General features: G+C 47.3%; 1 protein-coding gene across 1 annotated transcript; it reads left to right on the forward strand.

The window, feature by feature from the left end:
- The first annotated feature begins 335 nt into the window (after positions 1 to 335).
- On the forward strand, positions 336 to 16862 carry zbtb7a (zinc finger and BTB domain containing 7a). Its single transcript, XM_071532230.1, has 5 exons — positions 336 to 426; positions 6937 to 7157; positions 10244 to 10807; positions 11602 to 12542; positions 14824 to 16862. The coding sequence occupies exons 2-5, from the start codon at positions 7125 to 7127 to the stop codon at positions 15257 to 15259; spliced, it is 1974 nt and encodes a 657-aa protein (XP_071388331.1). The 5' UTR covers positions 336 to 426; positions 6937 to 7124; the 3' UTR covers positions 15260 to 16862.
- Positions 16863 to 17412: the final 550 nt, after the last annotated feature.

Below are 17412 nucleotides of genomic sequence, written 5' to 3' on the forward strand. Positions count from 1 at the left end.
CTTGACTGGCGAGAAAAGGAAACACTCGCCGACATTTATTGTAAAGTCAAGGAGCGGGAAGTCATGGGTTAATGATTTGTGTCGTCCCTGATTATGTTTATTACTTTGACAACTGTCCACTTTTGAGCGCAAAGAAATTTCCACTTTACTTTTGCTTCGCAGAGGGAGGAGGGAGACGGAGGGGGAATGCTGTTTCTTTAAGAGAGAGGGAGAGAGAGAGTGAGAGAGAGAGAGAGAGAGAGAGAAAGGGAGGGACCTCTTTGCCCTCCAGAAACCAGGAAGGGAATTGAGTTGATCTGCTGCTGCTTGGTTAGCGCATACGGGGCTTTGAGCTGCACGACAGTTAGAGGGAGAGAGAGAGCTCCGGAGAGGAGGAGAGGAGAGGGCTGAGCTAACCCACAACAAGCACCACCACGGCCATCGCAGGTGAGCTAAAGGCACCCCGCTACCCCCCGCTGTCTGCCCCGGGCCTGTCGACCAGAGGGGAGCAGGCAGAGGAGGAGAGGAGAGAAAGGAATGAGGGAGGGGGACAGAAAGGAGAGCAGGGTGGGGGGGTTGGCCGGGGAGGAGAGGTGGGTCGCAGCAATAGTCCCTAGTCAAGGTTCCTTTTTTTATCCTCCTAAAGTACTTCCTCTGTACTGCTTTTTACCTCTGGGGATTCCTGAGATAAACTTTATTGGATGTGTTCAAGGCATTAACTTTTCAGGCAGGTGGAAGCACTTAGAGGAGGAGGGGGATGGGGGCTCTCAAGAGAGGGTGGGGGGTATTGAACGAGAGGAAGGAGGAACCAAAAATAATTCTATTGGACAAGGTACAAGCAATAGCAACAACTTTTCGGGACAGTGTCAATTCAAACGCTCGTTGCGGGACGAATGCTGTGTTGTGTGCGCTGGGCATATTGTAGTTACATTAGACTGTTCCTGTAGTTTGGAATTTAACAGAATATGAATAAGTCTTAATTTAGGTCAGGAGTTTTAAGTGTCTCTGAAATGTCACTAGAGTGAGACTGTATGATCGAATCCACCTCTAATGTTTGGTTATTGCTGTGACAGTTGTGGCTGAGAGGTTTTTTTCGAACGAAGCACGGCCCTGTTTGATGGCTGGTCTGTACTTTTAATACCTGGCAGCCTGCTAGCAACATACTGTAGTGTATAATTCAGCCCTGAGTGCTTACGTTAGAACAGGCTTGGAGATAGTGGGGGTGGTGAGGGCAGAGAGAGCTGGGACTCGTAGTCCACAGCAGGGGCGGCAAAGCAGGTCAAATAGGATTTCAGGACTCTATATCCCAGAGTGCCTTGCCCTTGGCCATACAGGAAAGGGAACAGCCGCCAGCCTATCCCGGCAAGGAGGTGTGGTGACTGAGCAGCTGTCAAGCCAATGAGAGCGGGGGAAGCGAAGCCGAGTTGTGGGCTGAAAATAGAGGGGGGGTGGTAGGTGTCTGCTTGTGTGGGATCAGGCAAGGGCTTGCCTGTATGACTAGGGCCACTCGCAAGTTTCCTGTCTGGTAAAGCTCTAGCCCTGCCCAGAGACGGAGGCAGCAGAGCAGGCCGGCAGGCAGGGGAGGCAGATAGGGCCTGGGGAACATTTCTGCCTATTTGGTAAGCACTCCAAAGATACACACACACACACACACACACACACACACACAGACACACACACAGAGAGAGACACAGACACAGTGTCTTTATACTGTGACAGAGAAGAGAAGAGAGGCGAGCTGAGGAAATAAATACCATAGTGTATTGTGCGTGAAAGGGAGAGAGATGGGGCTTGATAGAGTTCAGAGTTCTTGACCCACTTGCAGATAAAGGAGGGAATGGCAAATAGGTCAGTGCTGAGAGTAAGGTGCTGCACAGAATACAGCGCAGGGAAACGGTTATTGTCTCCAAGTTTTTATTCACATAGGCTAACTTTTTTAACAATGTTATTCCTGGACTGATTTTGTATCTGTGTTATTGTTAGCTTATTAAGGCACAGGATTTTTTTTAACGCTGTCAGCGGGAGATGGTACTGCTGCGATTAGATGGCACTGCTGCTGTTATTAGGGGAGTAAAAAGATGGAGAGATTTGCACATCCTTTATTGTTGCTTCTTTAGAGGGGTTAGAGTAATTCCACTAAAGCCACCGCGTCCAATATTTGATAGACGGCAGTGGAGAGGACCGTGCTGATAGCTGGCAGACTAGAGGCGAGGTGTTCTCAGTAATAGTTTATGTAAGAAATGTCTGTGAGTGAAATGTGTGGCTCTCACAGAAGGGGAGAATATGTGGCACCTCTCGTGGAAACTGGACCTCGTTGGTAGAGTAAGCCACCACAACTACATCCATAGAACAAAAAAAAAAAAAAACGAGCTCTGGAAACTTTGGTCATTATGCTTGGGCACTTATGCATTTGTTGATGGATTTCAGTTTTTCTCTTCAGCTACTCACACCATAGTCAATCTCATGACAGCTTTTTCTTCCAGTCACCCCCCTTCCCCCTCCTCACCAGCATTTTGTTAAAAGCAGATTCTAATCTTGACTGTCATGTCCTGCTTGCTTGTGGTTGGTTTGAAGACTTCACAGGAACCCTGACTGCATTGCTCGATAACCAGATGCATATTTTTTGGCATCCCATACTTGTTGAACCCGTTTTTAAGTGTGTGGGCATGGAGAGGGCACAAGACGAGCACAGTAGATGAAGAGGAAGACGCCCAAACGCTGGGAAAGTGTTTGGAATGCTTCTCAGAAGGCAGCAGCAGCCAGGGCTGACAACATTTTTCATTCTGTTCAATGTCACAGAAAACCTTTAATGTTTATATCCTGATGCTACCCTCGATGCCACTTCCTGAGTACTGCTGCGGAGGAAAAGTGACTGTATACTTTTAGTTCAAGTAAATTCCAGCAAGAGGTTAAACTAGGACGCTATGTGTGTTTGTGTGTGCGAGCATGTGTGTGTTTGTGTGCGTGCGTGCGTTTGTGAGTCTGTGTGTGTTACCAACAATAGACTCCAGGGGAATTGCAGGGGACTTCAGTGGCTGTGGGCTGGTCCAAGACACCACCCATCAATTTGGCGGTGAGGCTGAATACAGTTTGATATTCCTGTATGTTTGTGCCTGCACCACTATGGCCTGAAACTAGCAGGTTCAGACTGACTGAGAAGACAGGTTGCGTGATGTCGCCGTGGCAGTTTGAGGCTTTATTTTAGGGCGAAATGTTGGTTGTATACAATATACTTCATGTAACAATCACTATATTTGTTCAATGTTTTGTTTATGTGGTCAAAATGGTGTATTATGGTCTATATGGTGGAATCAAACCCGCATTTTTTTTTTGTATTTCAAACCAAGCAGCATCGGTTCTATGCTGTCTTGAGTGTTCAGCCGTATAAGTTACAACATTTTCTACAGCTTGGATACTTAGCATCAGCCTGTTCCTTATGAATGTAGCTTCACTTCCCCTTGAGTTTGGTTCCCCTGGTCAGCTGCTCCGTATACCACAGCTTCCAGCCTGGCAAGGCAGACAGACAGACCCCTCTCTGTTGTTTTTTCTGTTGTTGTGCTGAAGTCTAGGGGGAGTGAAGGGGCTTCTTCTGTTCTCTTCTGGGACATTTATTATGGAGAGGCCAACACAACCTGATCAAATTAGAGTGAGAGAGGGAGGGATGTTTTTCTGAGTGGGGCTAAAGTTAGACTTGAATTTTTTACGCTCTTACATTTGTTTCTCGGAGTTTGGTGATGTTGTCTTTTGGTGATATGTTGTTAATTCTGGATTTTTCTGACATTTCAAAGACAAGCTCCATGGTTCTAGATGAAGCCTATAGTCTGCCTTAAGCAATAACTCTATTTAACATACTGATATAAATTATTTTGTTTGTGTACAGAGACCACATCAGGAAGGATATAATGTGACTAATCTGTCACTAGCTGTGTGTTGATTTGGTGAATCAGTCTGACATGAAACAGGAGAGAAGATAGGTGGGTTGCATAAAAGGAAGGCGAGATAGCGGAGGGTGGGTCTGCGCTTCGCCTCCTCAGCAATGGAAAGGGGAAGTGGGTGATGTGGTGGGCACCGTGCAGCGCAGTGTCTGAGACAGAGATGGAGCGATGATGAGATGAGAGGGACAGATGAGAGGAAGAGAGAGAGAGAGGGAGAGAGAGGGAGGGAGAGGGAGGGAGAGAGAGGGAGGGTCAGACAGAGTGGGGACTGAGAGAGAGAGAGAGCAGAGAGCTGGTCATCTGATAACAGAGCGGGTTCTGTTACACGCCTGCCACAGACTCACAGGAAGTCCTCTTTCCCCGTCGGGCTGCGCACGCACAGAATGGTGCAGCCGGGGCACATTGGACCTGCGGACCGAGCGACTGGCCAGCTTGGGTTCTGCTGGACGCCGCTGCGCTGGGGAGAGTAGGGCTGTTTTTGAAGCCACGTGTTAGATTTTGTTACACTTCCTGGTTGGCAGCACGGCAGTGTGAGAGCATGTTACTCAGGCTGGAAGGAACCTCAGACCGTGGCTGTGGTTGTATTACACTGTAGTCTGAAGAAGGCCACTAACCCAAAACATGTTTCAGAGGACTTCTCATAGCACTGATGACTTATGACTTTCATTCCAAACTGAAATATCTAACACTTGAAAAAGGTGACGCCTACTCTGACAAAATGATTGCTGCCATGAAAGTAAAAGTTACTGTGGTTTATAATTTTTTTTTTTAAGTTATTAGTGATTTGAAGACCTTTAATTACAAAATACATTTTGGTGGATGTAATCATGTGCTATTTTGAAATTTCACAACACAAACAACATAATGTTATCCATTATGGAAAAATGCCATATGCAATTAAACACTTTCATTTGATAATGCGTTTAAAAATGAATGCTGCCCACACTGTTCTCATATTGTTTAACTACACATGCCAGTCTGGCTACAGCAGTGGCTCTGACTGGGAACTCTAACACTGGAGCAAGAAAACAAAATCCAGACAGTTTTAGGACAATAAGGTGTTAAGAGCATAGAGTTTCTGGTTACTGATTTCACTTCACTGGTTCCTTTGCTCTCTGGTAATGTCACTGCTGATGCAAAACTTAGACCTTTGTAAGGACATCATAAAAACCCCTGCTAACTTCCTCACATGAAACTTTTATTGACCAACTTGAGGGTGGTTAAGTTTTCCCTTATTGATGAAGGTTACACTAGGTAAATGAGGGAGAGGTGTCTGAGTTTATCATTGACATCTGAGCTGGATTCCTGCGCCGCCATACACTCACTCTGGGGTTATGAGTGAGCTTGCTAGTTTGTTTTACTCTCTGCCTCGCCCACCACCTTTTCACTGGCATTGTGTCTGAGTTTTGGCCAGGCTTCCTGGTTAGTTTCAAGCGAAGCAGTCAGGCCTGCACCAGCCCTCACAACTTCAGTTTTATCAGTCGCTTACCCTCTTCCTGCTTCACTCCCAATACGACCAATCGGGTTTCCTTCCAGCACTGGCAGCAGTGAGTCACTTGGCCGGGGCCCTCGCTCAAAATCCCCATTTCCTTGGAACTGGCCACCCCCCTCTCCATACCGTTTCCGATTATCTTGCAATATCCTCTCGGTCCGACCTTGAACCTTTTTGACCCGTGTGTAGTGATTCCCTTTCTTTGCAGCGGGGCGGGCCGGGGCAGGGCGGCTACTACAGAGGCCAGTCGGCGTAGACAGTCAGTGAAATGAGGAGAGGGAAGAGAAATGGAAAGAAAGGCATGATGGGAGCAGAGAGGAGAGGAAAGGGCTGGCCAACTTCTTCTTCTGGCTTGTCTGTCTAATGTATTCCTCAGTATTCTGACACTTGGCTTTGATGTTGTATTTCTGTTGTAATCCTAACACAAACACCCGTGATGGTTGAAATGTATGGGATTATTCTGATATTGAATAACACTCGTGGAATAAATGGCACATTTCTTGTGTGTTTTCACCTAAGTAAAAATGGAAGTAACCTGATTTAATAGTTTGTTTGTAAATGCAAAAAGTCATTAACCATTCACAAGGTCTTTGTTATCAAATTAACACTTGTACTGTTCAATAACTTGGCCTTGTATTTCACTGCTTGAAAGTGTCCCATCTGTGCTGCATTAACATTTATGGGTTCAGATAAAGGGATTGGTGATTCAGTTATGTTTGCTCTGATTGTTTCCTCTTAAAACTTGGGCGGCTCAGTAGTGTTGAGTGGTGCATTATTTTTATTAGGCGATCATAGTATGCATGCCAAACTTTTTCTTTTCTTTTTTTTTAAGTAACTAGTAACTGCAGGTGTTGGATAAATGAAGCAGAGCAAGAAGTGCAGTCAAACCAAAAAGTTCCCAAAAATGGAAGTATTACGTACAGGACCTGACAATGGCCTGACAGTATTTTTCTCTTTTCTTTTTCATTTTTTTGTCTCAGGTTCTGCTCAGTAAAGCATCAAAACATTGGTTGTGTACTTCTCAGAAAAAGCACCAGTAAAAAAAAAACGAGACACTGCTTCGACTTTCATTCTTGTCTATCTAAGAAACATCTGAGGTTGCACAGGGTTAACTGTTTTTTCCGTTGTATTTTAGGAATGAATGGTATGTGTCAGCCAAAGACAGAGATACTTTGAGACTGGAAACTCTTCAGTCCTACCGTAGATGATACATATCAGGCAGCACACAACCACTTTTACTAACTGCAACCACAGCCTCATATTAATGGATTTGTCAGTGAATGACAAGTGGACTGGGTGTGAGGATTGCCCTGGGTTGAACATGGGACTGGAATAACAACAAAACTGAAACTAAATTTAACTCTGCTTTATAGAAGTTTGTTGTCTCGCCCCTGAAGTTTAATCTTGATATCTGCTCATGCTGTGCGTGTGTGTGTGTGTGGTGGGGGTGGGAGAGGGTGAAGGTAACGATGACATGGGGATGGGACGGGTGGGTTCTGTTTTAAAGCGGTTGTTTGACTTGCAAAACAGGGCCAGGGTGCTCACGGCCCGGGCAGCGAGAGGAGGACCATCCCTGGAAGTGGGCCGTCAGAGACACGGACAGCCGCCGCTCCGCTCAGCTCCACTCTGCTCTGCTCCGCTCCGCTCTGCTCTGCTCTGCTCTGCTCTATGCCCGGCTGCAGGCCTTGTCACCCACAGACATGAATTAGTGATAAGGAATGTTTCAACCCATGAGGAGGTGTCAGGATCAGGTTTGTTTGCAGTGTGTTTCCTCTTTCTTACTGCTCTTTGCGGGTTATTCAGGGACAGGTGGCTCCTGCATGCAGAGCACTCCCTCCATGCTTCGTTGGCACTGAATTGAGTTTGTGTGTGTGTGTGTGTGTGTGTGTGTGTGTGTGTGTGTGTGTGTGTGTGTGTGTTTTATCTCCTCTCAGCTCAGCTTCTTTACCCCACAAAGCCGTGACCCAGGGTCAGCCGTGTATGTTCTGGGGATAACGTGTACGCAAGGTTGCAGCAAAGCCTGGTCTAGTGCAGGTGCTGCTTGAGCGTGTGTGTTTGTGTGTGTGTGTGTGTGTGTGTGTGTGTGTATGTGTGTGTGGGAGAGAAAAGCAGGTTGGCTCGAGTCTGGATGGGCTCACAGAGATCTATTTCCACCTGTGAAGGACATGACCGGTAGCCATGTGGTTGCCCTTTCTCTTGCTCTTTCTTCCATCTCCATCTCACTCTGTCCTCTCTTCCCTTCCCTCTCTCCCTCTCTCTCTCTCTCTCTCCCTCTCTCTCTCTCTACTTCTATCCCCTCGCTCTCTCGCTCTCCCTCCCGTGCCCTCTCTCTTTGTCTTAGCCTCCCTCCCCTCCCTCAGCATATTCAAATGAGGGGTTGGATAATAAAATTTGCCCATGCCATGTCAGACGGGGCCATTTTCATCAGTGCTCTGTGAAAGACAATGGCAGTGTTTGCGGAGGCTTTGTGGCCGACTGCCTTTCAAAACTGAATAGGGTTAAGGGAGACATAAGGAGATAAGGAGAGCAAGGGCAACGGTGGGCCGTAGACATTCTACCATGAATCAAGCACAAACAGTACTCTAAAATATGATCTGTTATTTGAATGCACATAATTTGAATGTTCTTTCAATGTCTTTATTATAATGTTTTGCCTGCAGTTAAATGTAAACAATTATCGACCCATTTAAATGATCATGATAAGTTGGCTACAGATTTGGCTACAGATTTGCCTGTGCTGAATTAGTAAAGATGAATATAAAAGAGGAGATGAAGTGAGAAAAGACAAACGTCTGCTCTCCGCTGCTGCCTGCCTCTCCAGAGAGGGCTTTTTTGAGAGCCTTACCTAACTCTGACCTGTGGGCAGAGCTGACATGTTGCCAGATCTCTAGGTGTGGAGAGGGAGAGGCGTTGCTTTGACAGGGGAGTGGATGTGGGAGAGCAGAACAAAACAGAGCAGAGGAGAGCAGAGGAGAGTTGAGGTGAACACAACAGGTGAGGAGAGGAGAGGAGAGGAGAGGCAGCCAGGTCGGGCAGGTTTGGGAGTGTGTAGCGTGGTGTAGTGTACATACCAGGAGGGCTGATCTGAAGGAATGTCATTTGAATGCATTGCTCTTATAGAGAGTAATCCCCCCCCGGCTTCACCCCCTGCTGGGTCTCCCTGGCAGATGGAGGGGGGGGTGGGGGATGGCTGTCCTCTGTGTGTGTGTGTCTGTGTGTGTCTCTGTGTGTGTGTCTCTGTGTGTGTGTGTCTGTTTTGCATTCGTCAAAGTATGCTTTCTATTGATGCCTGTGGGATGTTACAGTATGCGTTTGCTTGTGTGTGTTTGAACGTGCGTTTATATGTGTGTGTGTGTGTGTGTGTGTAAATGGACAAATCGAGGATGGCTTGTCCTGCTGAAACCCCCCTCCCCCTGCGCAGGCTTCAGTCGATCATTTTAATCTCCCCCCACACGTGAGCGAGGGGACAGCCTTTCCTGAAACTTGGCACACAGTACAGGGTGGGGTAACCAGCTCAGACCGGATTGACAACCTCCCTTTTTAATACTGTTCCCTCGCAGCTTGTTGCGTGTCCTCTTCCTCCTCCTGTGGGGTTTTTCCACAGGGTCTGCTGTATCTGGAGCCCCCCCCCTCCTCCTCCTTCTCCTCCTCCTCCCTCTCTCCCCTCCCCGGCTTTCAACAGACACGGAGTGCACAAGCTGCACAGCCCAGCTCCCAGCATGCACTCTGATCCCCACTGCCCTCTCTCTATCTGTCCTCCATGACCTCTTACTTGGGCTCTTGCAGGCGTGCACACACACGTACACACACACACACACACACACACCCATACATGTATGAGTGCATGCAGGAACAGACACGCAGCCACCTGCACACACACGCATCTTCACTCAGTCACTCAGCCACTCATGGTGTTTCAGCAGGCACAGACCAAATGCATCCGAAACTGTTGTGAGCGACAATTCATTCAACACCATTAGAGACCGTTGCCATACGTAATATATCACACACTGTCACACTTATTGTTTTCTAGTAAATCTGTAAATACACTTGTTGTGCCAATAGTTTTGCTGTAAAATCAATGTCAAGCAGTTGTGGTGTGCAATACTATGGTGTTACAATATGGCTTCTTTCCAGTTACTTGAGATACTTGTCTGGGCTCTTGGGCCCGTTGAGGAGGAGTTAGGTGCTGGAAGTTTTGGAAGAATAGGTTGTTTTTGCTACCACAATCTTCGGAGCTCTTTATCTGAGCTGCTCCTTAACCAGAAAGATTGTTTAGGGCATTTGATATATGTGGTAAAAGTAAAGCATGTACTGGAAAGTAGAGCTTCAGGTCAGGCAGACAAAGAGAGCACAACTCTGTTATGGATGTAACAGGTATAAAAACACACACTTGCATCAACATTGATGTGTTATTGCGAAAAATCTGCAGAGAACAAAGTTTTGCATTGCCAAGATATTCCTGGGTAAAGATGACTAGCCTTGAGTGAATCCTCTTAGATTTTAATGAGTGGCTATGTCTGGGGGTCAGCATGCAGTTGACTCAGAATAAGGTCATGAACATGTATGTCACGAACTGTGCACTGACCCATGGCACCCAAGAGTTTGTTAATTTTCTTCTGTGCCCTTCATGCACTTTTGCTTTTGTGTGTCGTGAGTTGTTCTCTGAAACTGTCTTGTGTATATTTCTGACTGCGGTGAATCAATTAATCAATATTCCTCTCTCTCTCTTTCTTTATCCACATAAAGAATGTCATGAACTGTGAACTGATCTATAGTTCTCTTCTTTCTCCTTCCCCCTCTGTCTCATCCTCCCGTCCCACACTTCCTCCCTCAGACAGGCAGACGGACAGACGGCAGGACGGATACGCGGGTGGCGGCTGTGCTAGGCGGCTCGGCGGCAGGCTGGTGGAAGATGTCGTCAGGAGCCGGCGGGAGGGGCGGCAGGCGGCTCAGGGGGACGGCGGGCGGCGGGGGTGGAGGAGGGAGAGGAGGGGCCGGGGAGGCGGAGGAAGGCCCCGTGGGGATCCCTTTCCCCGAGCACAGCGCTGACATCTTGGGCAGCCTCAACAAGCAGCGGCTGAGCGGTCTGTTGTGCGACGTGTTGCTGGTCACCCAGGACCGCGAGTTCCCAGCTCACCGATCCGTCCTGGCCTCCTGCAGCTCCTACTTCCACAAGCTCTTCACTTCGGGGGCCGCCGCTGACCAACAGAACGTCTATGCCATCGACTTTGTGGCGGCGGAGGCGCTGGGAGCGTTGCTGGACTTTGCCTACACAGCCACGTTGACAGTCAGCCACAGCAGCGTGGCTGACATCCTTGCTGCCGCCCGCCTGCTGGAAATCCCACCTGTCCAGGACGTCTGTACGCACCTGCTGGACACCAAAGTGCTCTCCCCGCCGGTACTACCATTATAGAACTAGGAGTAGCGTGTTAAAGTCAAATTTAAGCTTTGAGATGAGAGTTGATCAGCTCTGCCTTTATGATTTGGTGACACCACAATCAAGCCATTTAAAGCGTTCATCATTCATTGTTCAATCAATTTATAGCAGAGTATAGACCATCTGTGGTACAGCACAGTGATGTTGAGAAGTATCTGTTGTTGCAGATCTGACTTTGCTAGAAACCAAAAAGCTGTCCCACCGGAAGGACTCAATCCAAATCTAGTTCCCCTGGTTCAGCCACTTAGGCAACGAGGCCTCTGGTCATCATACCATCTCCTTCATTAAATAGTCAGCATAGTCAGGCTTACATCATGGCCTTTATTAGTCTCTCTCTCACTGTGCCAAACACACGCCCACAGCCTTGGGGTTACTTCAACACTTACTCATGCTGAGCCAATAGTGTGTGTGGAGGGACAGCAAGCTCTTTCACACACAGCAGACTACAGACGTAGCATATCACAGCTACGCTTCAACATTCACATGATACAAAGCATGTCAGATGGATTGGTTATGTGATAGCCATTACCTTTATAGATTAGGTTTCCCTCGTCACCCTTCACTGTAGCTGATGTGCCTTATAGAATGTGATTTGGATATGAATACTTTGGGATGGTGGATGGTGTTAATTATGCAGTTTTGGCTTCTTTTTGTCACTTTATCACTCTCTGTTTTTGTCTCTGTTGTCTTTCTTCCACTGGCTTTCTTTCCCTTTCCTTCGCTCACTGTCTCTGTCCCTCATCTTCTCTCACTAGGCGGGCAGTGAGCGAAGAGATGAAGATGAGGATGAGGAGGAGGGGAAGGGCAGAGGAGGCGGGGAGCAGGGGAATCGGCTGCGGGCCCGGGAGTACCTGGAGTACTTCCAGAGAGGGGCGCACTGGAGCAGCAGCTGCAGCACGCCGGAGCTCAGGGACGTGCCCACACACCTGCACTTTAACCATGGCAATGGGGGGCCCCGCAGCAATGGGGCCCCCGGTGGCCCCAACGAGTACTACTCGCCCCTGGCCCTCGCCTTGGCCCAGGCCCCCACACAGGAGCCAGAGGAAGAGGAGGAGGATGAAGAAGAGGAGGAGGAGGGAGAGGCAGTGCAGGGTGAAACAAGAGACTGGCCGCGGGGGAATGGAGGAAGCCTGGGGTCATCTTACTACCCTCCATCCCAGAACGGGCACTTCTACCTCCCCACTGAGTCCAGGCCGGGGCAGGAGACAGAAGGGGAGGAGGGGGGTAGGGAAGTGATGGAGAGGGAGAGGGAGAGGGGTTCAGCCAGTGCCCTCCTGCAGCAGATGATGGACTCCATCGAGAGGCAGAAGGACCGTGCGGTGACTGGGGAGGAACAGGGGGAGGGGGACGACCCCGACATGGAATTTTACTTGAATTATTTTAACAGCACGCAGCCTGAGGACGCAGCTTCTGCCGCGGTGACACAGGGAGTGCCGTCCCTCTGGTTATCGCGGGGCAGCACGGGCCAAGAAAGAGGCGGAGGAGGAGGAGAGAGGGGTGGCAGTGGAGAGAGAGGCGGTGGGGGTGGAGGAGGAGGAGGAGGTGGAGGAGAGAGAAAGATGCGCTCTAAGGCCTTCCAGAAGTGCCCCATATGCTCCAAGGTCATTCAGGGAGCAGGCAAGCTACCCCGCCACATCCGAACGCACACGGGAGAGAAACCCTATGAATGCGCCATCTGCAAAGTGCGCTTTACCAGGTAAGCCCAATTAATGAACTGACCACCCCTTGTCACATGGACTAATAGTCTTGGACTTGGCCCTGTTCACAAACAACCCAGCAATGGGTGTCACCACAAAGCCAAGGACAGGCGTATTAGCACTAACCAACTTAGCTTAGCATTAAGGTAGCAGTAAGGTAACGCAGTTCGCAAATTTAAATGTTGTGTCTATTTTGATCATTGATTGATTCAGTAACCCCAACCAATAGCTGTGTTTTTTCATTATTCTGCTCTCTGAGTCATTGTTTCCAATGCCGCACTGTAGCCAAATGCTAATCAAAATGGACACGTTGAATATTCCACCTCTGATGGGTTCAGGTGGTCATAAAGGTCTGTTTTATTGTGACAGCCTCCATAGCAAAGTCCTGGAATTTTAACATAGGGGTCCTATAAAAGAGGGCTGTGCCATGGTAGCGTTATCTAGTGGAGGGCTGCTATAAAGTGCAGTGTTCTGATACAGAGGGGGATTACAGGCCCTGAATGGTGCCCTATCTGTGCCAATGCAGTAATTTGAACTTGTGATCTCTGGTTATGTTGATTATTGCCCACGGCAGAACAGTTACCCCAGCCCCTCCTCTCTCTCTATCACTCCCACCCCCTCCTCTCTCTCTATCACTCCCTTACCTCTCTAATGAAATCTGCCATGTGCTGCTCAGATGAATGTGGCTAGTCTGGACCAAGGCACTTGGAGTGCACATGCTTTCCCCGTATTTAAGAGTGCTGCCTCTTCCTCGAAACCATTCCTTTAATGAATTAATCAGTGGACTTGCGTTGGAAATAGATGCAGTAGACTAGAAATACCTAGACCCTTTGCATTAGCTGGCAAGGCAGGTAGGGAAGACCAATCTAAATTTGCCTTCTAGCTAAATGCGGCCGGCAGTGGGAAGGGGGTATTGTAATCTTAATCCTGTTTGATCAGGGTTAAGAGTGTGCCTCGCACTGTAATAAATCACTCCTGTCCTTTAAATAATTCACCTCTGTCAGTGTGCCACTTTGTTCCAATGCTTTGGCCTGTGTGTGTGTATGTGCATGTATGCATGTGTTTGTTTCTACCTACCTACATGTCTCTTAGTGTGCTGTTAATTTTTGTAATTTTGTCACAGTTTGTGCAGAGCTATAAGGGCTGTAATGTGTGTTTATTTGTTTGCTGTATGAGAACTAATCCACTTAGATGGTGTGTCTGTGTGTGTGTCTGTGCCTGTGTGTTTGAATTGAGTTGTCTTAACCACGCTAGTTTGTTTAGGTGCCCTCTGCCCTGGGTGCTGAAGGGCTAGAGGATTTAAGAGCTAGAGTAGGGAGATAGTAAGGGCTCAAGGAGGGAGGGAGACCTGTCAGGCGAAGACCAGGGCAGCCTGATAAAGTTGAGTGGGTGCTGTACAGTGCAGAAGTAGAAAAAAGTGTGCAGAGTGTAGTTGTTGTGGAACTATTAAATATTAGGCTAAAATGTATAAAAAAGGTATTTTGAAGAGTTTCATTCCAAAATCAGAATCAAATCAAATCAACTGTTTCCTGTGTTTGAATGTGACAAACTGATTGATAACACAAAATTAGAATTAGGGTTTTTCAGGATACTGGGTGACCTAAGTCCTTGGTTGCCAAATTGATAACGTTTTTACAGTCTCATCTATATTTAGAGCTACTGAATGATAAACATCAGATAATGATTTTTAAAATGGACACATTGTGTTTTGGAAATTTTCTGTTTCAGAATCCATTCAAGTTTTCATTTACTATTCTCTTTAGAAACTGTCAATTAGAAACATTTTTGACTCAACAGTCTTAGCAGTCATAGCTGTCTTCAAAGAAAAGCAGAAACAGCAATAAAAAAAAAATGCCAAATGACACAGTGAACATTGAGCTTTCTTGTCAGTCCACAAATGTGCTGTTGTGTGAAATTGCATAGATAAAGATGTAAAGTTTATGGCTTATCCTCAGTTGGCCTGGCTGCCATCATAGAATAATCCCATTGGAAGGGATCCAAAAGATGGCAGTGGTAGTACAGTACAGTTTAACAGGACATATAATTAACCAAAGCCTATATAATGCAGAGGCACATAAAAATGAATCATATATTTTGAATTATGTAGTTTGTACATTATACTACACAGCCTGATGAGTAGCTAAGGCAGAAAAGTAACCCTAAAGTGTGCTGTGTGTTTATATTGAATGCAATCAAACAGGTATGAGCTGATCCTCTAGTGTATTTGAATTTCTTTTGTATGTATCTCGATTTGATCTTGTTTACTTTTCTCCCTCCCAGGCAGGACAAGCTCAAGGTTCACATGCGGAAGCATACAGGAGAGAAGCCTTACCTGTGTACGCAGTGTGGGGCCGCCTTCGCTCACAACTACGACCTGAAGAACCACATGCGCGTTCACACTGGCCTGCGCCCCTACCAGTGCTCCAGCTGCTTTAAGACTTTTGTGCGCTCAGATCACCTGCACCGCCACCTCAAGAAGGACGGATGTAACGGCATCCCCTCCCGTCGAGGCCGAAAGCCTCGGGTGCGGGAGCCCGGGCTCCTGGAGGCCCCCCTGGGTCTGCTGGGCCCCGGCGCCGGCACGGGCCCCGGGCCTCGCGGCATCAGGGGGCGGCGGCGCTCGGAGGCGACCTCAGCAGCGGAGATGGAGGGGGCTGCCGGAGCCCACGCACACAGTCCTCAGCCACAGGAGAGAGCAGTGGAGGCAGGGCCCTGAGACTCCAGGGGCGACAAGGACACTGCTGGACGCCATAGTCACTCTGCACCGCCTGTGAGACGGGCCACTGAACAGAGAGGAGAAAAAACACGCAAAGGCAAACTTTAAAAAAAAAAAAAAAACAACACAACAACTAACTATTCCTCTATAAACCAAATCAGGGTGTCACAAAAATCTAATCTTTATGTTTCTTTCTCCTTTTGCTTTAGGAAATGGAGTAGACATGCAAGCACTTGAGTCGGTTTATCTGTTAAAGAGCAAAGAACGCTTCAAATCACACACCCATGACGTCCACTTTCTGGGTCATTTCTTTCTTCATGATCTTAGGGGTTTTATACATTGGCATATGTGCTTAGGCAAAATGTATAATAGATACAGAGAAACTCTGAGCAACTATGCAGTTGATTTCGATTTTTATTGGTTTTGTCCTCACAGCCTTCAAGCTCTAAGCAAGGTGTCTGTCAAGCACCTTCTGGCTGCTGTACGGGTGAAGCGAGGACAAATCCTCCAAGTGAAAACAACCCTTTTTCTATTCTTTTGCAGGTCTGAAATGTACAGTTACCATAGAAACAACATTGCCACACTACGGCATATGCAAGAAAAACTCACCACAATTTTGATGCAACAGTTTTTTCTCTAAATGCTCCAGAAAGAATCTGACAAGGGTTTGATTGAAGTGTTACTTACTCTATAAAACGCATTTTAAGAATCTATGGTTTGTCTTATTGAAAAAAAAAATCATGTTGAGTCGAATCCACATTATTGGGGGCTCTTCCAATGCAGGACTAAGGGAAGATGAGGGGAGGAGGGTCTGTGTTTTTAAAGCACTACCATCGTCAATATATCTGTTGGCTTGACTACGTTGCCTCTTATCCCTCACAACCCTGCATTTTCAGCATTTCTGTTTTCCCTTTTGATTTGTCTTAATTTTTTTTGTCATTGTTGTTTGTTCCTTTTTGAGTTGACTGCTTCGGGTACTTGACACTTTATAATTGTATACATGTATATACAGCAGGTGGTGATATGACATTGGTCCCTTCTTAATGCTGAGGTATACTTACCAATCGGGTTTTTCCTCTTAGGCTTGATGTCATATTTCTCACAGAGTGAAGCTCGTGGGTGAACGAAACAAACTGTATGAATGTTCGATGAAAAGAAAATAATTAATTGAGTCACCCATTGGTCCTAAACTTAACACTTGACATGTATAGTTCCTGCCCAAAGGATGAGGAGATCGGATGAATGAATGTGCTTAACTTTGTGCAGTTTTTCGGAATCTGTCCTTGTGTGACAAGGCGCGGGTAGCATTTAACCAACAGCAGGTTAAAGGAATGGCAGGGAGCCCGAATCAGAGAATGACAAGAGTAGGAAGAAGAGATGAGCACCTTTTTCTATGTTTGCACAGCTTTACTAAAGATATCCAACAGAGCGAGAGAGGTATATTTAAAGGAAGTTGGCTGGTGTTGGGGAGAGAATGAGAGGAGGTTTATGTATCATGCTTATTCCAATCTTTTTGCCCTAGGGACCATGAAACCATGAGGCAACCTGTATGATGAAGAGAGCAATAAATACCTGTCCAAGTTGGGAGGCCAAATAAGAGCACAGCTGCAGCTGGTTGATGGGGGAGGGGAGGGGAAGCAAGGGAAGGGGAGGGGGATCTCACAATGTCTGTTGCATTCCAAAAAATAATCTCCCCCAGCACAGCCACGTTTCCAGGCAGGAGGGGATCAAATCAGGCCTTTTCTCTCCCTCTCTCTCCCTCTGTAGTCCTCTAATGCCCCCAAACCAGCCTGGAGGGGATATTATTATATTAGAGCCTGGTGTTACTGTGGGTAGGATGCCTGGTGCTGGCAGTTTAGTGTATGTGTGTGTGAGTGTGTTTACATGTATGTGTGTGCGTGCGCGTGTGTATATGTGTGCGTGGCAGCCAGGGTCCCTCTGGCCACATCATCACCATGTGAGTCAGCCGCAGCCTGTTCAAACATGCACCCTGAACTGCCAGCCCAATGCACTTTCTCACACACACACACACACACTCACTGGATCCAGGCATCCAGTAGAGAAGGAGAAAACACCAGAGCTGACAAATCTGTTTGAATATTGTCAGTGACTCCATGCATCTGGATTTGTTAGTCTTAATGTATCCAAGTTGT

Source organism: Centroberyx affinis, unplaced genomic scaffold (assembly GCF_046629955.1).
Source record: "Centroberyx affinis isolate AG114_WGS23_722 - 3 ecotype Tasmania unplaced genomic scaffold, CSIRO-AGI_Caff_v1 ptg002177l_1, whole genome shotgun sequence".
In the NCBI taxonomy this organism is placed as follows: Eukaryota; Metazoa; Chordata; class Actinopteri; order Beryciformes; family Berycidae; genus Centroberyx; species Centroberyx affinis.

Coding starts and splice junctions, on each gene's coding strand:
- zbtb7a (XM_071532230.1), top strand. CDS start 7,125: ATGTTTCAACCCATGAGGAGGTGTCAGGATCAG. Junction 7,158..10,243: donor TGAGGAGGTGTCAGGATCAG/GTTTGTTTGCAG, acceptor TTCCTCCCTCAG/ACAGGCAGACGGACAGACGG. Junction 10,808..11,601: donor CCAAAGTGCTCTCCCCGCCG/GTACTACCATTA, acceptor TTCTCTCACTAG/GCGGGCAGTGAGCGAAGAGA.